Source organism: Sturnus vulgaris, chromosome 17 (assembly GCF_052056855.1).
Source record: "Sturnus vulgaris isolate bStuVul1 chromosome 17, bStuVul1.hap1, whole genome shotgun sequence".
NCBI classification, from domain to species: domain Eukaryota; kingdom Metazoa; phylum Chordata; class Aves; order Passeriformes; family Sturnidae; genus Sturnus; species Sturnus vulgaris.
Window position 1 is genome coordinate 7,741,358 of NC_142259.1, and position 22,263 is coordinate 7,763,620.

Here is a 22,263-nt window from a genome sequence, read left to right on the forward strand (position 1 = left end):
CCAGATGGGGGGATGATTCTTGCTGGAATGACTTTTTGCAGAAGCTGGGCAGCCCAGCTTTGCTGCCGATGGGAGTTCCCATCCACAATGGAAGTTTCTGCATCATGGGCAGGGATGTGTCTGTGGCATGCAGCGGTCCGTGGTGTGCAGAGGACATGCTGCTTATGCCCAGGGATGGGGAGGGAACCCCCAGTTCTCCCTCCCTGCTCACATGAGCCCTGGCCATGCTGCCTGCTCCTTGCAGCTGCTCCAGCTCTGGACTGGAGGAACTTTGCCCATACAACCTTGTCTCATCACTGGTCTATGCTGGAAAGCCACAGGGCTGGTGGGAAGCAGTGAGGGAGCTGCTTTGGTACTCTCCTGACAGAGGCTGCTGATGCCAGGCCTGGTTCAACAGGAGCTGCTGAGAGTCTGGTGCAGGTACCTGGAATGTGTGCCTGGATATAAAATCCTCTGTTGAGGTACCTTGTTTCCTGTGAAATGACATATAAATTCTCCTGATTGTTAAGAAATAAACTCTCAGCATCTCTTTGTGGTGTGTGTAGCAGAGACAGGAAAAGGATCAAGCTTTGGCTCATCGTCTGCCAGAGCTGCTTTGTTTGGTACCAGACCTTTCCCACAAGCAGTTTGCAGAGCCTTGCTCTCCTGAATTAAATGATAACTGAGGGGCAGAGAGGGAAAGAGGGCGTTTCGGCTGGCGGGAGATTGATGGCAGGTCAGCAAGGCCAACAGCAGCAGGAAGGTTTCCGTAGAAAGGGAGAGGAACCCGTGGATGCTGGAAGGGCTGATTCCACCCTCAGAGTGCCCTGGAAACTCTCATGAGCACAGCTCTCAAAAGCATTTCCCTTTCCTAAATCTGGAAAAACAAATGGGAGTAAAATTTATTTGCTTTTTTTAATCTACTCGCCTGAGCTGCAAATTGGCTTTAGGTTTATGTGGTACATGTTTGTTTGAATGGTGATGTTTAGTATCCCCAAGGGCTTATTCAGAGTAGATTTCTCAGCTCCTCCTGTTCACTTGCAGAGCATTTTTTTACATTTGCTGCCAAATTTTTAATGCTTGTGTTCAGCAGCGGTGGAGGTGTGGTTTGGGGGGAACCTGCTGTACAGGCCTGGGGCTGGTCCTGCAGATTTCAGACACTTTGTCTAACTAAGATTTCCTCCTGACCTTGAAAACTCATTTCTATCACACCAGGATAATCGTATTCCTTTTCTTACTGTTATGCACTTTTCTGCTGCATCTAGAAGGAATAACAGGCGAGCAGGGAAGATTATACCCCACGTGGACTCCGGATGCTTTGTCTGGGGCAGGAGACAGGCGGGTTGTGTCCCTGGCCCCGGCGCAGCCCTGCAAGTGTCCTGCTTCTGGACGGGAAAGGGAAAGAACAAACAAAAACTGAGTGTAAAACTTGTGAGGCTTTGTCTGCTGCGGGGTTGTGCTGCATGGGGCTGTGTGGGGCATGGTGCTGCTGGAAACCAGTGGCAGAGTGGCGGCTCCGTGGGCGAGGGCTCTGCCCGGCCCCGGGATGCCAAGGGAGTCTCCTCTGCCTCGGGGATTGAGGTGCGCGGGGTTCCGAGGGCCGAGCCCCGGAGAAATGATGAACCCTGGGGAATACCAGGCAGTGGAGGCGATACCAGACGCCGGAGGGTACCGGGGGGTGGGGAGCCCCGGGAGGGTGTGAGACATCAGAGGAATGTGGAACCCCCGGAGAGGGATGCTGAGCCCCGCGGAGGTGATGCAGGGCACCGGCAAGAATATGCGAGGAGCCGAGGCAAGGGCGATGTGAGCTGAGACAAGGGGGATGTGGGGCGCTAGCCAGTGGTCCCAGGCGATGTGGGGCAGTGGATGGGACACATTGGGCTACCGGGGGGGGGGGGGTGGGGTCACGGCGGGGGAGGATGTGGCGCCCCGGGGGATGCGGGCCCTGGGGGAATGCGGGACCCTGAGGACTGTACCTCTGATGGGCTTGGGGGGCCTGGCCGGTGCGGTGGCGGTGCGGGCCCCGCGCTCCCCTCCCCCGCCATGGGGCGGCGAAGGAGGAGGAGGAGGAGGAGGGGCTGCCCAGCACGGGCAGGGTTAAAGCGCCATGTAACCGGAGCGCGGGGCTGTCGGGGGCCGGCCGGGGCGCGGGCAGCGGCGAGCGGCGGCACGGCCCCGCTGGACGGCGCGTCCCGCCGCGGCGCAGGTGAGCGCTGGATCGGGGGGACCGGAGGGTCCGAGCCGGAGCCGTGGCACATCCTCGTGGGCGGCTTTGTTGTCCGCGGCTGTGGCGGGGGACAATGAGGCGGGAGGGGAAGGCGGCACCGGGCGCACCGGAGCGCGGCGGCGGGAGCGCCCCGGCCGGTCTGGCGGCCCCGGTGCCCGGTAACCGGAGACTCGCGGCTTCGCCCTGGGGGCTCGGGCAGGGAGCAGGGGGTGGTGGGCCCCGCCGCCACTTGTTGCCGGCACTCGGCTTTGGGGCGTGTTGGGGAGATCGTTGCTCCCACAGCCTCGGGCACGGTCCCCTAAGTCCCCCTGGTCCCGCCCACCCCTCCGGTCCCGTTGCAACTTTTGGAGTTTCCCGCGGAGGCGCCGCGAGCCCCGGGGGCGCGTCCCGGGACTGTCACGGCGGGGCCGGTGCGGGACCCCCCGCGACCCGCGGGGCCGGGCCGGGGCTGAGCCAGACACTGCGGCGGGAGGGTCCCCTCGGTGATACGGGGAGTGATGGCTGCGGGGCGGGGGTGGTTCGGGGGCCGGGGTCCCCTGCCCGATTCCGTCGTCCCGGGCAGCGCCGCCTCCAGGCCGGGGGCACCGTAGGGAGCTGCCCGGGGTACCAGGACACGGTGGCGCTGCTGCCCCGGGCCGAACACCTTTGTTTTCGCTTCTCGTTCGGGGATCTGACAGCGCATCTTCCCTCTCTGTCGGCAGGAAAAGAGATTCCCGGTGGCGCCTCGGGCGCGAAGCCTCCCCGGGGCCGATCGGAGGGACGGGGTGGCCGGAGCAGGTATCGACCCGAGGGCTGTGCTGGCATCCGCCTCTTGACGAGCCCACCAGGAGCCTCCGGGGAGGGGAGATCGTCGAAGAAGGAGAAATAAACTCTTCCGAGTGGTCCCAGCGTGGGGCACAAGTCCCGGGAAGCCGGGAGAGGGGAGCGGGGAGACCCCTGGGCGAGTGGTGGTCCTGGGGCAAGAGGTGGTCCTGCATCGACCTCCTTTGGAACGGGAGAGGGCAAGGAGGGGGTGCCCTGAGCAGTACTAATACTCTACTTTCCTGCCTCAGTTTCCAGTTTCCTAATTTTTAATCAATTGAGGAGTAAGGCCGGGTATCCCAGTCCCGCCTCTGGGGCTGCACGGGGCTGGACGGGCAGCCATCGGGACAGCGAGGTGTCATTGTCATCTTTACGTCCTCTTGTTCAGGGGGAGAATGAAGCGGTGACGACTTCGGACAGAAGACTGGCCAGCGCTGAGCGGGACTCACCTGTGTACCAGAGCCCCCAAAGCCTCCAGCCCTGCCCACAGCCCCCGGCCACTGCCCGCCGGCAGCCCCTGCCCCACGTCGGGGAGCTCGTCCCGGCCGGATCCCACCGGGATGAACATGGTAAAGAGCCCGGAGCGGCTGGAGCAGCGGCTGGCGGGGATGGTGGCTGTCCGGGAGAAGTCTCCAGCCTGGTCTGCCCTGGGAGAGGAGGGGCTGGTTTGTGTTTTGTTTCTTTTCTTTAACCCAGCTTTGCTGAGAGGCAGCGGGGAAAGCCGGGGTGGGCGCCGAGGGCTGCGGGGGGAGCGCAGCGGGGCAGGAGGAAACCGGGGGAAATGGAGGGAAGTGCCGGAGCGGGAGAGCAGAGAGGCCAGGCACAGGAAGCGGGCAGGGGGAGCCTGCCCTTCGCCCCCTGCCCTTCCCAACGAGCACATCTGCGAAATTGGCGCCTTTCTTACGGAACTGCCAACCCAGCAACTCCTTTCTTCCCAGGATTAGAGGGAAACGTTCGGTTTGGGGAGATTTAAAGGCCATTATTGTGCACCAAAACCCAGAGCCAGCCCGGCCATTAGGGTCCTTTATTTCTTTTTGTTATTGAAACAGGGCTTGGGCGATGGCTCCATCCCAGCCGTGGGTAAAGCTTCCCTCCAGCCTTTTGATATGCATGCCCCTGTCTGGAGGCAAAGTCCGAAACCTCCCCACCTCCTGGGGACATGCACCTGATAACAGGGCGGCCTGTTTTCCCAGCAAGGAAAACTGAAACCAGGCTGGAGGAGCAGCCCCGGGAGCAGGGGCAGGGGTCCAGTCCAGAGCATGGCCCGTCCAGGTGAGCCCTGCCCACCCTGCCCTCTCTGCCAGGTGAGCCCAGCCGTCCTGCCCACTCTGCCTGCTCTGCCCATTCCAGGGTGGCCAGCAGTGGTGGCCAGGCAGGGTCCAGAATTCTCTCTAAGCAGTTAATGCTGTGGCATGGTCTTTAACCAGTTTGGCAAATCTTAAGGAAACTGGTATTGCAAAATGAGGGCGGGCTGTGGAGTCAGCGGGTTCATTGTCTTCTCGGTGGGATTTGGCTGCAGGGCACGTCCTGGTCACCATGCAGTGCCGGGCTGCCGGGCTCTTGGGGAGCTCTAGGCAATGGAGTTGGAATTCTGCATTATTTGCCTCCTGATGGATTCTCAGGAGTGCATGACTGTGGAGCACCCGGTGTGTTTGCAGGGCAATTGCTGGGTGATGCAAACCCTGCAGGGTTGGTCTCCCGTGAGCCAGCACATGTGAGGGCAGTGCTCTGTTTCTTATTACTAATGCCCTGAGTGCACATGCTGGTGTGTTTCTGCGAGGGCAGGCGAGGACAAAGAACCAAGGCTTCCTCCCGAGCAGGAGGGGAGCTCACAAGGATGTGGCTCCTGCAGGGGACCCTGGGTGGTCGGTGGGCAGCAGGTTGGGCTCGTGTGGCTTCAGCACTTGGTGCAAACAGCAGGAGAAGGGATGGGAATTGCAGTCCTGCTGCATAGGTGTAGGATTTTTGGAGATGGACTTTCAATGAGCAGTTTGTGCCGCGGTGTGCTGTTCCCTTTCCCATCAGAGGATGGTGATGGGATGTCCTTGAGTGATCCTGGGCAGTGCAGCTAGAGAAGGGCACAGATCAAACAGGGGCTGATGTGCCTGTGCTCATGGCAGGGCCTGTGGCCTGTGCCATGGACCCACAGAGCTGTGACTTGTGGGTCTCTGCTCTGCCAGTGAACAGATCCTTCCAAAGAGATAACCCCTTTTTCCCCACTTTATAACTGGAATAAAGGCCATGTCAGAGTTCCTTAAGCAGTGTCAAAGCTGAGCTTGGGCCATCAGGTGTTCAGTCCTGGCTGTGTCCCAGGGGAGACCTGGCCACTGTGTCACCTTAGCCCTTCACCTCCCCCGTGCTAGGCTGATGGGACATCCTTGCCTGGTGTGCTGGACATGAGGCAGTCCTATGCTGAGAAAGGAAAAGCCATTTTGAAGTGCAAGTTTGAACTTCCGGGACTCCGGTTCCTGACAAAGGAATGAATGTAGAGGTCATCTGAGGGTCCCAGTGGACTTTTGTGGGTGTTTAGGAAGGCTGGGAGATATCCTTGTCTGCTTCTGTTCTCCCTGAATCTTATCTGCCTGATGCAGCTCCATCTCCTTATACCCTCTGGTTCAGATCACCTTCATGCTAAGAGAGCAGGATGCCTTAACCCTTCCCAGTAGGGATTCCCAAGGGAGATTCACTTTTTTTGGTGAGTTTTGGTGGCAGCATTGCTGCCAGTCATAGCTGCTGCTGCTCTGCAGCATCATGGGCTAGGGAGGGGGAGCAGACCAGGAGGAGCTGACCCTGACCTGGCCGTGCTGGTCCGAGGTGGATTGCTGCATCCTGGAGCATCTGGGGCCATGTGGGACCCTCCGCCTGGGCCGGGGGCAGGCGGCGAGTCTGGGCAGCTCCCAGGAATTGTTTGCTGGGCCTGAGAGCAGATGTGCTGCAGCAGAGAGATTTCAGCACACACAGCTGTGAGGGGTTAGGCAGTGTCTGGTGCCACTCCTCTCCTCCTCCCTTTGTCCAAGGGGGAGGCAGTATGTGCACCGGGGTCTCTGCCTGTGGAGATGGGCTCTGGACACCTGTTTTCCTTTGTGTTTTTGAGTGTTACCAGGTTTTTAATTCTGCCCTCTGCGTCCAAAACATCAAACTCACACTGGTCTTTGTTTGTCAGAGGTGCTGACAGATGATTTCAAAGCAGAAATCTCAATTGTTAGGGCAGTGGTTGGAGGCGATGCAGAACGAGAGTGACGCAGAAGGGGCGGTGGGCTGGAGCTGGGGTCTCTCTGGGGCAGAGGGGGGTGTTGCTTTGGCTTCCTAACAGGGCTGTCGGTGGGCAAAGCCCTGCGAGCTCCTCAGCTCTTGAGTTACGTGTGCTGCTAAAATGACTGTGCTGCTGAAGGGGCAAGTTGCAGCACAGACCCATAGCCCGACAATGAGGCAGCACAGTTCATGGCATCCGGGTGCCTCTGGGAGCTTCCACTGCAGAAAACAGGAGCCAGAGAGGACACCCAAGGGAAGGCAGCGAGCAAGGAGAGCCCCAGCTCTGCAGGGGGACACAGGGCAGGGGTGCTGGGGTGCTGTGGCACAGCCCCCTGCTCTGCCCTTTCACCCTGGGGCGGGGGAGATGAGGCCAAGAGCGGGGGCAGGAGGAGTTTTCTCCCTCCGGGAGAGTTGAATGCAGGCTCCAGGACTTTGCCCCCCATGGGCTGCCTGCCTGTCCTGCTGTTGCAGGAACAGCCCACCCACCTCTGGGTGTGCTGGGTAGCTGGAATACAGGGAGGCCGGTGCCCCAGGGGTGGGCTGTCCCCAGGGGTGGGTTGTCCCCTGTCTCTACAGGGTGGCCAGGAAGTGCAGCTCCCCTCTGGGCAGGGTCTGTCAGTGTGAGCTGGTGCTCCGAGCAGCTCCGAGCCAGCATACAGATGTTGGGAGAAAACCTGGTGTTCCCTAAAGATAAGTGGGTTGCATCTGGGGTCTTTTAGATGAAGCTGGTTGATCTTTGGGGCCACCACATTTGTGTGGAGGTTATGTGCAAGTGCCCTTGATTTCCCAGGACCTTTAGATGCATCTCCAGTCAGACTGCTCTGCTAAGGGCATGAAGTTACAACTGGCTCAAGAACCTCACTGACTGCTTTGCCCTCCCCGAGGCTTCCTTGCACAACTGAATTTCCTTTCCATTCTGACTTCTACAGGCAGCCATGAAAAAGGACAAGAGCCGCGGGCAGGATGAGGACTGTAGGGCAAAGCTGATCCTCATCAACGGGGACAATGCACCTGGCGTTGTACTGGAGGCGAATGGGAAGCCCAGCACTCCAGGTGAGGGTCACCTGCTGAGCCCAGAGTGCTCCCAGGATGTGCAAGGATGCACAGGGCTGGGGGTATCACAGCCTCTGTACTGGGGCCTTGCTGGGGATGGAGTGCTGTGGCTATGGCCAGAGTCCCTCCATGACCCCACTGGATTTCTGTGATCCAGTAGCACATCCAGGCCATGGTATGATTGTGGAAATGAGTGCCACACTGGGATGCTGGCTCTGCCCCTCAATAGTTTAACTCCCATGGGGTCAGGAAAGCAGGGGAGCCCTTCCAGCCTGAGGGGTGCCATTGACCTCAGGGGCTGCATTGCTGCTCCTGGGATACTCCAAATCCCAAGTCTCACCTCTTGGGTTCACAAGGTCTTGCTTTAAGTGACAAGCCCTGAAGGGGAGGCTGTGGCCTCCTTGTACCTTTGACTTTCAGGAACAAAGGAGTAGATGAGAATGTCCCCATACTTGCTGCTAATCCCTCCCAGTTTTAGGGACAGGTGGGTGATCTGGGGCTGTGGTGCCATAATGGGGAGCCCAGGGGACACCACTTGTCTCTGCTCTCAGCCATGTTTCTCTGAAATGAGGTTTTGGTGTCTCCAAATCCTGACGTGCTGTGGGAGCAGTGGGAGGCTGGGGCATGCAGGCACATGGCCAGGTGGGCTTGCAGAGCCTGAGGCTGCTCTGTCTCATCTCTGCAGATTCCAGGGGCCTGGGGCTGATCCCCCTGAAGAAGGAGGACAGCAATGGAGACCTCTCCAAGGAGGACCTGGCCTGGCCACTTGACCTGGCGCAGAGGGTAAGTAAACATCCAGGGTGCTTTTGGGGGGCTGTGGGGGGGATCTGGTTCCAGGATCCTCAATCTCTTTCCCTCTGGGCTTCTCTTGTGCTCAGTGCCAGAGGAATAGACCAGTGATGGATGCAGTACTCACCAGTGTAATATTTTAATTTTTAAATTCCTGCTTCTCATGATACCATAGCAGTAGGAGGGGGTGGTGTGGGATGCAGCAATGCCCATTACATGTTGCAGCAGCCTTATAATTATTATTTTCTTTTAAAGTCTTGGCTATATTGATAGAATGAAGCATCTCGTGCCTCCCACTGTTGGGGTGAGCTGCTTTTAGCTGCTGTGAGGCTGGATCCCAATTTCACCCGCCCTCTTTTGTTGACTAGGTTGACAAACCTCCAGGGTCTGGAAGCATTTTTGCCTTCTGGCTTTATTGTTTTGAGTTAGAATTAAAACTCAAGGTTGGAGATCTGCCTGAGATGAGGCAGCTTCCAAAAGAAAGAGCCATAAATCCAGTGGGTGAAAATTCAGCTTTCCCACTGTTTAGTCTGGGGGCTCTTCACTGCAAAATCTCATTTGGTTTTGAACCTCTGTTATGCTGGGTGCAGGAAACAAGTCCAGGCTGGACTGTAACTGTGATCACCAGGGAAAGGCTGCCGTGGGTGCTGCTGCAGGGCTGGCTGTGGGAAAGAGCACTCCTGGGAATGTGAAAGCATCCAGGGAGTGTGAGTGGGCCCCTGCCTGGGATGGGTGGTCTGCCGTGGTCTGTGGTTCTCCTGGCATCCCAGCCCTCCCAGCTGTGACTCCTGCTCTCTCTGTCATGCTGGGTGCAGTGGGCTGCAGCAGTGAGGCTCCTGAGCCTTCCAGAGATGCTGTGGAGCAGAATATTGCCCAAAGGGGCTCAGCACAAGGTGCCTCCAGCATCCATCTGCCTCCTCTCACCTTCCCCAGGGTGCCTGTGATGCTCAGCCCCATGAGGCACAGACTTTCCGTGTCCCCATGTGAGGAGGGCACCCATGCCATGGCACCCGTCTGTTCTGATAGCAGGCACAACCCTGGGGCAGTGCTGGGTGGGAGAGCAGCCTCAGGCAGAAGCCCACCCTCTGCCTCATGTTCCAGGCAGGGCGGACCCGGCACAGGATGCGGATCAAGGAACCACCACGCAGTGTGGAGACTCTCAGGGACCTGCCAACTCCCGTGCGGGTGAGGGTCTGGCAGGGCCAGGGCTTCCCTGGGGCTCCAGAGACCTGCACTGCTGCTGTGCCCTGGTCAGGTGTCTTCAGAGATGGTGCAGCCTCCCCGTGCCTCAGTTTCCCCTGTGAAGGGGGTGTGTTTGTGCTGTATTTTGTCCCTGCTATGAACTGGGTGCCTTGAGCATCATCCTGGGGTGGATTTGGGACAGGAAAATAGGAGGGGGCAGTGGTGCACCACTTGCTCTGGGTCTGGCAGGTAAAAGCAGAGCAGTTTTCCTGCAGATTAAGGGCTTTCCTCTCTATTCATGGCTGCAGTGGTGCCCTCACTCCCTGGCTCCCCCTGTCCCATCCCGACTGCAGGGCTGGGGGATGACACAGGGCTGGGTGTGATGTGGGGAATGGGGGGTGATGTGGGACAGGTCTCTACTGCCCCTGTCCCTCTCCCTGCTGCACTCACCCTCCCCTGCCTCTGCCATGCAGAGCTCCAGGCGTCGCTCAGCCGTGTCCACACCCGTGACCATTGACCTGACGGAGGAGGACTCCCAGGACTCATCCCGGAGCAGCAGCACACTCTCTGGTAGCAGCTCCCAGGAGGGGCAGAACGGCTCTGCTGAGCTGGGGGCCGAGGAGTCAGAGAGCAGAGACATGGGCACGGCACTGGAATACCAGGTACGGAGGGGCTGAACTCTGCTCCTGCACCCAGGATGGTGTGGGACAAGGATGAACCTCTGTGACTTGTCCCAAGACAAACTGCAAACCTCAGTGCTGTTTTTCCTGCCCACCTTCCCTGCGTGCCTGGGGTGTGATGGTGCTGGGCTGTCTCCATCTCTCAGGCTTGGATGCTTTGGGGACCAGCCCTGCCAAGCGGCCACTGGTGCCACACATGGGCCCCCCGAGACACGCAGGCGTGTGCCGAGTGCCGTGCCCTGCTGAGACAGGCAGTTGCATGTGCAGAAAACATTTCTGTCGGGGATGGGGATGCTGGAGAGAATCGAAGCTGCAGAGCGGGATTCAGCGCCTGCGGGCCCCAGGGCAGGGCCCCAGACTTGCAGGAATTGGGCAATTGTATCTTGCTGCATAATTAAGTACCTAATTGCAGAACAAAGCTGGGAAGGAGGGCTCTGCAGACAGAGAGGTGACTTTGCTCTGTGTGAGGTGCCTTGCTGTGCACAGCACCCAGCATGGCCTTCGATGTGTCACACCAAAATTGTTTGCTCTTCTTTTCCTTCTCTGTTTTTGCTTCGTTTTTTCCTGCTCTCCCCTGTAGGAACAAGAGGAGGGAGGGTGGGTGTCCCCTGCCTGGGGTGCAGCCACAGGGCACAGGCTGAGCTGTGAGCCCTGTGAAGGGGCTGCCCTGTTCCAAGGATGAGCTTCATCTGAGGGCACCCAGGGAACAACCTTGGTGCAAGGCTGGGGCAAGGCTTCCCCGTGTTTGCAGAGACCCTGGCAGGGCAGGCAGGAGTGGACACGCACGGGGCCCGGTGCCAGGTGGGCTGTGCAGGATGGAGCATGCACCACGCCGTGTGCCAGGCACGGGCTCGGCGTGGGGCTGGCACACACAGCCCTCCCCGCCTGGCTTCAGCACGGATCAGGGCTGGGATCCAGGGCTGCTGGAGGGGAATGGCTTGGCCCTCTGCTTGAGGGAGGGGCTGCAGTTTTTGTAGATCATTGCACAGAGGTTCCACACGTGTTACACACGTGGTGACACACATGGTGACACACCAGGGCTGTCCCCCGTGCTCCAGGGCTCTCCTGCACGGCTGCCCAGAAAGAATGGAGAGTTTGTACTTTCGGCTGATCTGTTGCCTTGTACTTTCAGGATGGGAAGGAATTTGGAATTGGGGAGCTGGTCTGGGGAAAGATCAAAGGTTTTTCCTGGTGGCCTGCCATCGTCGTGTCCCACAGAGCCACGGCCAAGCGCCAGGCAGTCTCGGGCATGCGGTGGGTGCAGTGGTTTGGAGACGGGAAGTTCTCTGAGGTAAGCCTGCTGCCCAGCCCAAAATACCCTTCCCTGCACGTGTCTGCCCCACTCCTGAGGCTGGCTGTGGGGTGTGTGCGCTCCTGCAACCCCCAGGCCTCCCCTCCCAGTGTTAAGCATAGCCAGGCCCTGGCAGGTTCTCATGGCTCTGGTGTCTGTAACTAATGACTGGTGGGTTGGTGACAGCATCCAGACACGGGGACATCTGTCTGGCCATTTCACAGGGTTTTGTCCATGCTCCAGAGCTTCCCCTATCACTCCCTGCCTGGGGAGGGATGTCCCCTCAGACCCCATCACCCTCACAGGATCAGAGTATCCTGAATTAGAAGGGACCAACAAAGATCTTTGAGTCACAATCTTTCCCTCCACAGGACAACCTTAAAATTCCACTATATGCCCAAGAGTGTCATCCAAACACTCCTTGAGATCTGTCAGGCTCCTGCCATGACCAATTCCCTGGAGAGTGTGTTGTAATGCCCAACCATTAACCTTTTCCTAATATCCATCGAGGATATCCAACCCCACCCATGCTGCAGGCAGGAGGGAGGAAGTGTTGTGCTGGTGTCACTGCAGCAGTGCCAGCAGAGGGTGCAACCCACCCGTCCTTGTCACGCTGCTGCTCTTGGCGAAGCTGCCACAGTGCTGGAGCTGGGGACTGCACAGTGCTGGGGGATATGGCCCAGCAGGGCATTCCTATCTCACAGGTGAAATCTTGATGCTCTCTCCCAGGTTTCTGCAGACAAACTGGTGGGACTGATGGCCTTTAGGCAGCATTTCAATTCCTCCACGTTCAACAAGCTGGTGTCCTACCGCCGTGCCATTTACCATGCTCTGGAGGTAACCACCAGGAGTGGGTGGGTGAGGAGGTGCCAGCTGAACCAGCTGGGCTGGAGGGCCCCAGTGGGATGGGATGCAGTAAAACCCTCCTTTCACTGCTGAGATTATTTCCAAGTGCAGCTGTGGGGCCAGACTCTGCTTATCCTGAGGGTTTAGGGGTAGCTGCTGCTGCTCCAGGGTCTCACTGCTCCAGAACCCCAGGTCAGGCTCCCTGTAAGGGCTTGGACGTGGCAGCATCATGGCAGCAGGGCAGTGCCAGGCTGGCCAGAGGTGCCAGATGCCCTTTGAATTCAGGGCTGATGTTGACCACCCAGCAATCCAGTCCCCATCCCAGGGATGCATCACATGTCACCCTATGGGGCTGTAGACCCACAGGCATCTCTTCTGCCTTTTCTTCCTGCCACTTGCCAGGGTGCAGAATCTGGGCAAGAGCTGTGGCTTTGTTGTCCCTACTTCTGGCCCTGCTGGGGCTGGTGGAGGACAGATGGGCTCATTGCAGGGGTGGAGGCACCAGAGTGTGGCCAAGGGCAAACCCAGAGCGGGAATCCATCAGTTGCCACTGTCCCGGGGCCACCAAGCCCTATGTGTGTGTGTGTGTGTGTGCTGGGTGGGGAGGGGGCCTGGGGCTGTGGCCCTGGCAGGTTGTGGCTGCTCCCCTGACAAAGACCATCCTGTCACCCTGTCCCCTGCTGTCCATCCTCATCAGGTTGCCCGGAGCCGGTCAGGGAAGACATTTACAACTGGCCCCAGGGAGTCACTGGAGGAGCAGCTGAAGCCCATGATTGACTGGGCAATCACTGGCTTCAAACCCCTGGGGCTCAAGGGACTGCGGCCACCCAAAGGCTCAGGTGAGGTGGTGGCATCAGCTGGCTGGGGCTGGTGGGGGGCAGACATGGGCAGTGGCCACTGGGGGCTGGCTCTGGCTGAGCCTGCTCACCCTGTGCTGTGGCCATGCCAGTCCAGTCCAAAGGTGATCCTGGGGCTTCTCGCTGGACCCCTCAGTGGCATTGCAAAAAGCTGGAGCAAAGCACCCTCCAAGCCCCGTGAAAATCGAACCTGGCAGAGCCGTGTGCCATGTATGGGGATCCGGGTGGCCAGGAAGGGTCCTGCTGTGGCTGGGGTGGGACCTGGCAGGAGCAGGAGGTGCCCTGGGACAGTCCAGAGGCTGGAGGCTTGTCCTTATGGATGTTCCTTTTCCTTGCAGAGAATGGGGTGCTGAGGAATGGGACAGAGGAGGTGGTGTCCCTTGAGCAGTGTCCCCCCACCAAGAGACTGAAGACCTACCCATGCAACAACAGCAAAGAGCAGCGTGTGGAAGAGGACCAGACCCGAGGTAACCAACAGAGAGCTGGGGACTGGCTTGGCCTGGGCTGTGCACCCTGAGAGCACTGGGAAACCATTCTGGCGAAGGGCTTGGTTCTTCCCAGGGACCATGAGCCTGGTTTCTGAAGGCAAAAGATTTTGTGGTCTAGTGATGCTCACTTGTGCTTGACAAGACACCAGCAAATCCAACTGCAAGTCATGGGCTGGGCCCCACTAGTGGCTCAGCTTTGAGCATGACCATGTGCTGCTACACTGAGCTCTAGTAATTCCATCAGTGAAAAGATGTGGGTTTTGCACCAAAATCTCTCAGCAAAGCTGGAGCAGTTCTAATGCAAGAAATAAGGTACCTGTAAGCAGAGTGCATTTAGAGTTTGTTACATAAGGAATGATAATGTCTTATTTTCTTTTTCTTTTCAATTTTATAAAGAGCAAATGGTTTCCGAAGTTACGAACAACAGCGGGAATCTGGAAGGTAAACGCTGGCCCTGTGTCTCCTTGGAAGAGGTGTGGGGTGCTGGGAGTGCTCAGCAAGGGTTGTGGGTCCCTTTAAGCTGCACCATGCAGGAGGGGTACAGTGCTGTGAGTGCAGGGTGCGGAGCTGATCCTCCATGGGGAGCCACAGCTGCATCCAGATGTGGTTCCAATGGCAGGCCCCATTTGGATGCAGGTCTGAGGGCAGGCTTTATCCAGACATGGGTCCAAGGCAAAGCTCCAGCCTCTGCAGGCTGTGGTGGGGTGTAAAGTGTCCCTGCCCTGGGTGAGCACAGCTCTCTCTGTCCCACAGACAGCTGTTTGTCCTGCGGGAGGAGGAACCCAGCCACCTTCCACCCACTGTTCAAGGGGGGTCTCTGCCAGACCTGCAGGGTAAGTGCTGCTGTGCTGGGGCTGAGCAGGAGCCTGGGGCCAGAGGATGGGGCTGGGGTCCAGCCAGTGCTGCTGGGACCAGGGCTTGGCTGTGCCAGGTCCTGGCCATGCTGTGTCCCCATGGGGCTGTCCCTCACCATGTTCTCACCACCTGAAACACCAAAGATGTGCATCTCTGCACTGGGAATGGAGCAAATCTGTGTTCTCTATCCTCTGAGCATGGCTTCTGATCCTCTGTCCTTCTCTGCTCCTCGCTGTCCTTTTGCTAGGATAGATTCCTGGAGTACTTCTACATGTATGATGAAGATGGGTACCAGTCCTACTGCACCGTCTGCTGTGCAGGCAAGGAGCTGCTGCTCTGCAGCAATGCCAGCTGCTGCAGGTGAGCCCCAAGTCTCCGCTCCTGGGGCTGAGGGCCTGGCATCATTCCCAGGGAGCTGCAGGAAGCAGGGTCCTCCATGAGCCTGGGAAGGGGGTGTGCTTCTCCCCAGCTGGCTGCCATGCACTGTGTCCCAACACAGCCTGCCTGCCCTTACTTAGCCAGGTATCACCCGAATAAGCCCTGTGGAGGCTGGCAGGAGACTTACCCATGCCTTGGTCACCAGCTCGAGTTAGCAGCCCTAAAAACCAGGGTATTGCCTGGAAAAATATCCTGTAAAATGGTGGGGGCTGTGGTGCATGGCAGGAGAAACTCTAGGAGAAGCTGGAGTGACCCAAAGGAGTTGGTGGGGTGACAAGCACAGCTGTTGTGGTTTGGGCAGGTGTTTCTGTGTGGAGTGTCTGGATGTGCTGGTGGGGCGAGGGACGTCGGCCAGAGTAAAAGAGCAGGAGCCCTGGAACTGCTACATGTGCCAGCCCCAGCAGAACCGCGGCGTGCTGCAGCGCCGCCAGGACTGGAACACTCGCCTGCAGGACTTCTTCACCAGTGACAAGGGACAGGAATATGTAAGGGCTGGGGGAAGGGATGTGGGGAAGAGGGTCACCGAGGGCAGGGTGAGCAACCTGGACTTCCCCTTCCCTCTGCCTTGGTCTTGTTCATCCACCCTCTCCAAGGGTGCCAGGCTCATGGTCCTGCAGATGCTCTCCTGAAGGTGGAGGTGCTGCATTCAGAGCCTTATGGGACAAAGCAGCACTGCCAGGGCTGGGGCTTCATGGCTGTCTCCATTGCAGGCTGCACCCAAAATCTACCCAACAGTTCCTCCAGCGAAGAGGAGACCAATTCGTGTGCTCTCGTTGTTCGATGGGGTGGCAACAGGTGAGGCAGTAGGGAAGCACTGCTGAGCAGCTCTTGGCACTGGGCATTGGAGATGAATCATTCCATGGGCTCAAACCTGTCTCTAAAAGCTTGATGGGGAGGAGGGGATGAAAGCAGGGAGATCCCGATCAGGAGAGGGCTGAGGGCAGGGTCTCCCTTTCCTGCTGGATAGGGTTGTGGAGGAGGGGAGGGTTGGAGTGAGGGCACGGAAGGGGAAGGGATGGGAGGGGAGGGCATGTGTGGGCATCTCACAGAGGTATTCTGCTGTGCCAAGCGTGATCTGGGCTGGCTGGTTTCCTTGGTAAGCCAGAGCTGTGAGGACACCAGTAACCTGTACTCTGAAGTGCCTGAGGGCAACTGGTTTGGCTCAGTTCACTCAGCTCTGGCATTCTGCTTTCTGGGAGCAGACCTACTTGGAGGAATGGGTCAAATAAAAGTTTACTCACCCTGAAGTGCTGTTTGACTGCACCCACCTAGGACATCCAGGAGCGGCCAAATCGAGTGGTGCTGACGAAGGAGACTCGGAGCCTAAAGAGAGCAGGACTGCGACCTCAGACCTCTGTCCATTGGCAGGGTACACGGTGCTGAAGGACTTGGGCATCCAAGTGGAGAAGTACATTGCCTCAGAGATCTGTGAGAACCCCATGGCTTCGAGCACCATGCGCCCTGAGGGCAACATCACCTACGTGCGTGATGTCAGGAACATAACCAAGAGAAATGTGAGCTCTGCTTCCGTGGGAGCCTGAGGGACATGGCACCATGGGGACATGGCTCTCACCCCACCAGCTCTGGGACAAGCTTGTGCCCTGCCCCATGGGGGAGGAGAGACTTGTTTCTGTGTCATCTCCTAATGGTCTGGATTCTGTTCTCTGTAGATTGAGGAGTGGGGTCCTTTTGACCTGGTGATCGGTGGCACCCCCTGTGACGATGTCTCCCTTGTCAATCCCACCAGGAAGGCGCTCTTTGGTAAGGCTGCTTTGCCTCTGCTGGGCTGCATACCTTGGGATGTTCCTGGGCCATGGAGCCACCTTACAGCCTGGGGAAGTGGTCCAGCCCCATGGCTGTATTGGCTGTCTCCATACCCATCTTGGTGGGGAGGGCGGCCAGGCCCCCCAGCCCCACACCCCGTGCCCCAGCTGATCCCAACCTGCTGCTCGGCTTTTTCCTCGCAGAAGGAACCGGGAGGCTTTTCTTCGAGTTCTACCACCTGCTCAACTATGCTCGTCCCAAGGCGGGCGAGGAGCGGCCCTTCTTCTGGATGTTTGAGAATGTGGTGGCCATGAGGCTCAACGACAAGAGGGACATTTCCCGGTTTCTGGAGGTAGGGATTGCTGACAGCTGTGGGAAAGGCGTTGGAGCAGGTGACATTTGCTGGGCTGTGCAGGGTGTGTGCCGGGTGTGAGGGTCTGGCTATGGTTTCCTGTGGCTCTGATGCTGGAAAACCCCCTGCCCGGTGCACATGCCAAGGAATCAAGTTTAGTCTTGGCTCTGGATCCACCCCTCTGGCTTTCATCAGTCAAACCCAAGCACTAGTCCTCTGGGGGAGGGGTTTTGCCAGCTTTGCAGAAAGCATCTGTTCCCAGCAATGCCTGTTATTTCTAGGGAGAGGGTGGGTCAGCGAGTGGGAAGGAGTTTTAACTCTGTGGTAGCCAGGATGAGTTGTGGGTCAGCAGGGACCACTGGTGTAAAATCACCATTGAAGGCTGTCAGTCCTGGTCCTGGTCCATGGGAATCAGCACTGAGCACCCTGTGACGGTCAATAGCTGCTGGCCATTGCCATGACCTGAGAGTTCATGTGGCCACCCATGCTGTTCTCTGATGTAAAAAAGAGTTTGTGGGAACTACATAATTTTGAGGATTTGCTGACGACTTCTAAATCCCTGCAGTGCAGTGGGAAGGGCTGTCCATGCAGGAGAGAATCAAGCCAACATTTCCTCTAACTTTTATTTCCCCTCATTTTGGCCCCCAGTGTAACCCAGTTATGATTGATGCGATCAAGATATCAGCTGCCCACCGAGCTCGTTACTTTTGGGGCAACCTCCCTGGGATGGACAGGTAATCAGTCAGTCTGCTGTTCTCTTGGATCTCTCATGGTAGTTTTGGTTTGTTTTGTAGTGCCTGTTCATGTGGATTTTTTTATTTCCCTGGCTCTAAGCCCAGCTCCCAGGAGCCAAAGCTCCCGCACGGGGCAGCTTCCCTGCAGTGATGTGCACATGATAATTAATGCACTTACTAATAAGCAATGATGAGACTGCAGGGGAGAAGTGTAGCAGCATCCCCTGCCCTGGCCCCTGAAGGTTTTGGAGGGAGGAGTGGTGGGGCTTGCTCAGGATGCTGTGTCGTGGGTCTGGCTAGGGGTGCACACGTGGATTGTCTTTGGGGTATGGCCCAGGCTGATGTGGGGGTGCTGTGGGGCAGCTCTGTGCCCTGCTCAGTGCCATGGTTGTGGGTTCATGGAGGGGCCACTGTGGCTGTGGTGGGTGGTGCCACGGAGCTCACACTACAGCCAGCAGCTGCTGTGGCAAGGCATGAGTGCACCCTGCTCCACACTTCACACCCTGTAGTACCCTGAATTCATGGCAAAACACAACAGAAGGACTGGGAGTAGGTAAATCTAATTACAAGCAGTCCTGCTCACCAAGTAGGTGTGACAAAATCTGAGCATGCTTCTGGCCAGTAAACACACGACTAGGGCTAAATAATTTTGCTTGCTCATATTTAAATTTCCAGTATTTGTTTGAGCTAACACTGAGCTAAAGGCATTTGAAAGTAAAATAACAATTGCAAGCCTTTGTCATGGTGAAATGGCTCTTGGACTTTCATCTGATTGTAAGGGAAGTGCCCAGCCCATGACTCAGAGCTACTCAGAGCTACTCAGTCCTCTCCATGGAGTAGCTCCGGGCAATGCTTGCAGAGGTGCTGCTGAGCAGAGGCAGGCCCAGGCACAGGAGCCTTGCCAGGAAATCCTACAAGGTGGAGGGCACTGGGGATGGCGGAAAGAAAAGTCCTGGCCCCATCCAGAACTGCTGGATGGTGACACTGCTCAGGTCATGTGCTGGAGAGCCGAATCATGTCCCCATAGAAGACTCCCGATGCTCATTGTCTTTGGGAGCAGTGCTGCCCAGGGAAAGGGATTCCTGCTCCTGCTCTGCCTCACCTACCCTCTCCTGCCTCTGCTCTGCAGGATCTTTGGCTTCCCCCTCCCCTACACAGAAGTCTCCAACATCAGCCGTGGGACTCGCCAGAAGCTGCTGGGGGGATCGTGGAATGTCCCTGTGATCCGGCACCTCTTCTCCCCGCTCAAGGATTACTTTGCCTGTGAATAGCAAACTGGAGCGTCCCTCGTCTCTCTGGTAAAGATGCACAGCACGGCTGCTGTGGCGGGAGAGGGACGGGCACGGCCACCGGACTGTCACAGCCCCGTCCCTCGCCGCAACCTGGCCCCGCCGGGGGAGCCGAGGAATGTCTGTAACCAAAGAACCTGGCAGGGTCACTTCTTTAAAGGGACTAACAGTGATACGTAGGAAATGATGGACGAAGCTTTAATTACCCAGCACACAGAGCTCTATGCATCACTGATGAGATGGGGAGTCTCATCCCCCAGAGCATTAACTATTCTGGTTTAGCCTGGAGCTGGGAAGTCACCACTTGCTGAGCAGCAGTGTGCGGGCAGCTGCTGGGGAGCTGCAGGCAAACCTGAACTACAGTGAATTGGTGCTTTTCCTAAACAAACAAAACCTCTTGAAGTAACTGCCAAAAACCCCCAAACCGTAGCAGCAGGTGTAAGGGACCCTGCTCAGGTTACACACTGAACACAGGATCATACGGAAACCAAATCTTTTTTATTTTTTTTTTATAAAATTGAATTTTGTTTTTTTAATGTCTATTGCTGCTTTAAGGCATTACATAAGAATGTGGAGATTCCTAGACCTGAATGTAGCTGAAACTGAACTGTGAGGTGATAGAATTACTTTTCTAGCTAGAACTAAAGAAATATTGTTTTATATGTTTGGTTGTAGTTTACAAATATTCACTACTTCCTTTTTAAAGCATCTAAAACCTTTCCTTACATTTTAAAATCCTGCTGAATGGTTTGAAAGCTTACATAGTAACTGGAACAGAGAGGATTTGGGCTCCAGGGTCTGTAAAGGAAAATATTCTTGGAGCATCCATTTCCCAAATGAATGTGGTTTGTTAGCAGGAAGGACATTGTAATGGTCAATGGCACCCTCAAATCTCAGCACCCCAAATGTTATGTAGGATGTCATGAACCCAAGCAGTGGTGGTAGGGCATTCCTTCCAGGGAAAATCCCACCCAACCCTCGTGGAGTGCAGGGACCAGGAGTGCAGCACTGCTCTTGCCTGTGCCCATCTCATACTGTGCACAGGGAATGTGACAGTGAGGCAGGAAAGCACTGCCACTGCTGGGGGTCTTGGGGGTCTGCAGGCAGGGGATGTACCTGTCCTCCCCTGTGCTCCCATCTCCCTGTGCATCCCAGAGAGGTGGGATTGTGTGCCCATCCCCAGCCTGGCAGTGCCCTGGGGGCTCCTGGAGCTGTACCCCCAAACTGGGAACTCCTGCAGCCACCACTGTGCTCACTTTTGATTGTCTTCCTCTACTCCCCAGCTTTGCCAGAGTTACTATCATGTTTTCCATGAAGTCCTGGGCATGCTGAGCCTGTGGCCACCGGGCAGGTGCAGGTGCCTGTGTCCGTTTCCACCAGGTTTTCCATAGCCACAGGGCTACTGTTCCAGCAGGCATCTCTGGGGATTCTGAATTCCAATGCACATTTCAATGCACTGAAACGACTCCCCCCTTGGTCCCTCGGTCCTCCCTACCTCTGTTCACCTGTCACCTGGCTCTGGAACAGCCCTCGGGTGCCTTTTCAGAATTATTCAGGTTCAAACCATGGGCCAACCCTCCACCCAATCAATGCCAGGCTGCCTTGCTCTCTTGCAAGGTGCTGTACAGCATCACTGGGAAGAGCTTCTCTCCCAGCTCCTTCTACCTCTCTGGCACCCCTGTCCTCGTGGTGGAGGACAGCAGCCTCCCATTTCCACCCCTGTGTGCAGTTTTCCATCCCAGCTCTGAGGACCATCTTCTCTTGGTCTCCAATCCAAGGCTATGCTTGGGAATGGACAGCAAGGGAAGCCCAGGTAGTTTAAAGGCTTTTTTTTTCCTGTTTTAACCTGGAGGTTACAATTTAGAGAGAATTCCTTGGGGGTTCATTCTTGGTGACTTGTTCAAGCCACACACTTTAGTTAAGAAAACTCTGAGGAAAGTCAAGCAGGCTGGTCCATGTCACTGCTGGCACCTCCAATGATTGACAAGTGCTTGGGGACACATAGCACCCTCTTGTCACCAGCCCCTGGACTGAGAAGATGGCAGAGTGGGTTCTGTGCATGCTGGAGGTGTTTGGGAAGCCTTGGCATTGCCAGCACTGCACCACAGCTGCTTTTGGACTCCTTGCCAGTCTGTGATCCTTATGTCCAGCTGGACGCCAGCCACAACACTAATTCTTCATCCCAGGTCCTTGCAGTCCCCGTTTGGAGACCAGTGTGGGGCCTGAGGGTGAACAGCCATCCAGTGCAGGGGCTCAGGGTGACAGCCATCCTCTGGTCCGATGGGCTTGATTTTTCCAGACTGTGCCCTCCACTCCATGGCATCCCTGATCTTATATACTCCAGATCTCACATCCTTTCCTATCTGATCAAAAGGAAAACAAATAGATGAGGGAAAAAAAAAGGACTTGGGGAAAGTAAACAAAGATAAAAGAGGAATGAGAATTGTCTTGGCATTAAGCTCACTTGATGAGAATTGTAGTAGACAAGTCTTCCTTGAAATGTTTTTCCCTGTAAGAGCTGCCTTTTATTATGAGCTTATAAAATGTTAAGGGAGGGAGATCTCAGAAATTCCTTTTTAAGACATTTTAAAGGTTTTTAACTCCCTGGTGCTATTTTTTTAGGTTAAGGATTTTTAATGTTGAACATGTTGCGGGTTTTTATACAATCTTTTAAAATGAGAGAAATGTATAGTTTTTAACACATTTCACATTTTTCCTATCTAAAGTGTGGAAACTCGTAACTGCCTTGTCCACATGATTTCACTGGTGTCCATGTGGGAAAAAGTCGACAGTTTACCATTTATCATGACTGATTAAAAATGAGTATTTCTGTATGGCTGGACAGTCTTATTGGGTAAATAAAGGGGATTCACAGTGGGAGGAGGGGCACAGCCAGGGAGCCGAGCTGCTCCTGCTGAGGTGACACCAGGTGACACCAAGGTGTGCCGGGAGAGTTGGAGCAGTTCCGGGGGCTCAGGGCTGGGCTGTGCTGGGAATTCAGGGCCTGGCTGTGCCGAGGGTCAGGGCCCAGTTGTGACCAGGGGTTTGGGGCTCGGCTGTGCCTGGGGATTCAGTGCCGGGCTGGGCCGAGGGTCAGGGCCCAGTTGTGGCCAGGGGTTCGGGGCTCGGCTGTGCCGGGGGTTCAGTGCCGGGGGGTTCAGTGCCAGGCTGTGCTGGGGGTTCGGGGCTCGGCTGTGCCGGGGGTTCAGTGCCGGGCTGTGCCGGGGGTCGCTTTACCTGTGCTCTTTACCTGTGCTCGTTGCCGGAGCAGCCCCGTCGCACCCTCCAGCTCAAGCCCTGCGCGGCTCCTCGGGCACGCGGGACCCCCGGGGTGGGCGGGGCCAGCGGCTCGGCCAATGGCAGGCGAGCCCTCGGGCGGGGTGGGC

At 56.8% G+C, this 22,263-nt stretch overlaps 1 protein-coding gene across 1 annotated transcript; it reads left to right on the plus strand.

The window, feature by feature from the left end:
• The first annotated feature begins 3,555 nt into the window (after positions 1-3,555).
• Positions 3,556-21,711, plus strand: DNMT3B (DNA methyltransferase 3 beta). The gene is made up of 19 exons (XM_088174963.1): positions 3,556-3,672; positions 7,189-7,312; positions 7,998-8,095; positions 9,203-9,286; positions 9,757-9,945; positions 11,096-11,254; positions 11,984-12,091; positions 12,798-12,939; positions 13,296-13,424; positions 13,842-13,886; positions 14,199-14,278; positions 14,548-14,660; positions 15,040-15,223; positions 15,449-15,533; positions 16,011-16,252; positions 16,409-16,499; positions 16,706-16,854; positions 17,503-17,588; positions 18,718-21,711. The coding sequence occupies exons 1-19, from the start codon at positions 3,568-3,570 to the stop codon at positions 18,857-18,859; spliced, it is 2,355 nt and encodes a 784-aa protein (XP_088031089.1). The 5' UTR covers positions 3,556-3,567; the 3' UTR covers positions 18,860-21,711.
• Positions 21,712-22,263: the final 552 nt, after the last annotated feature.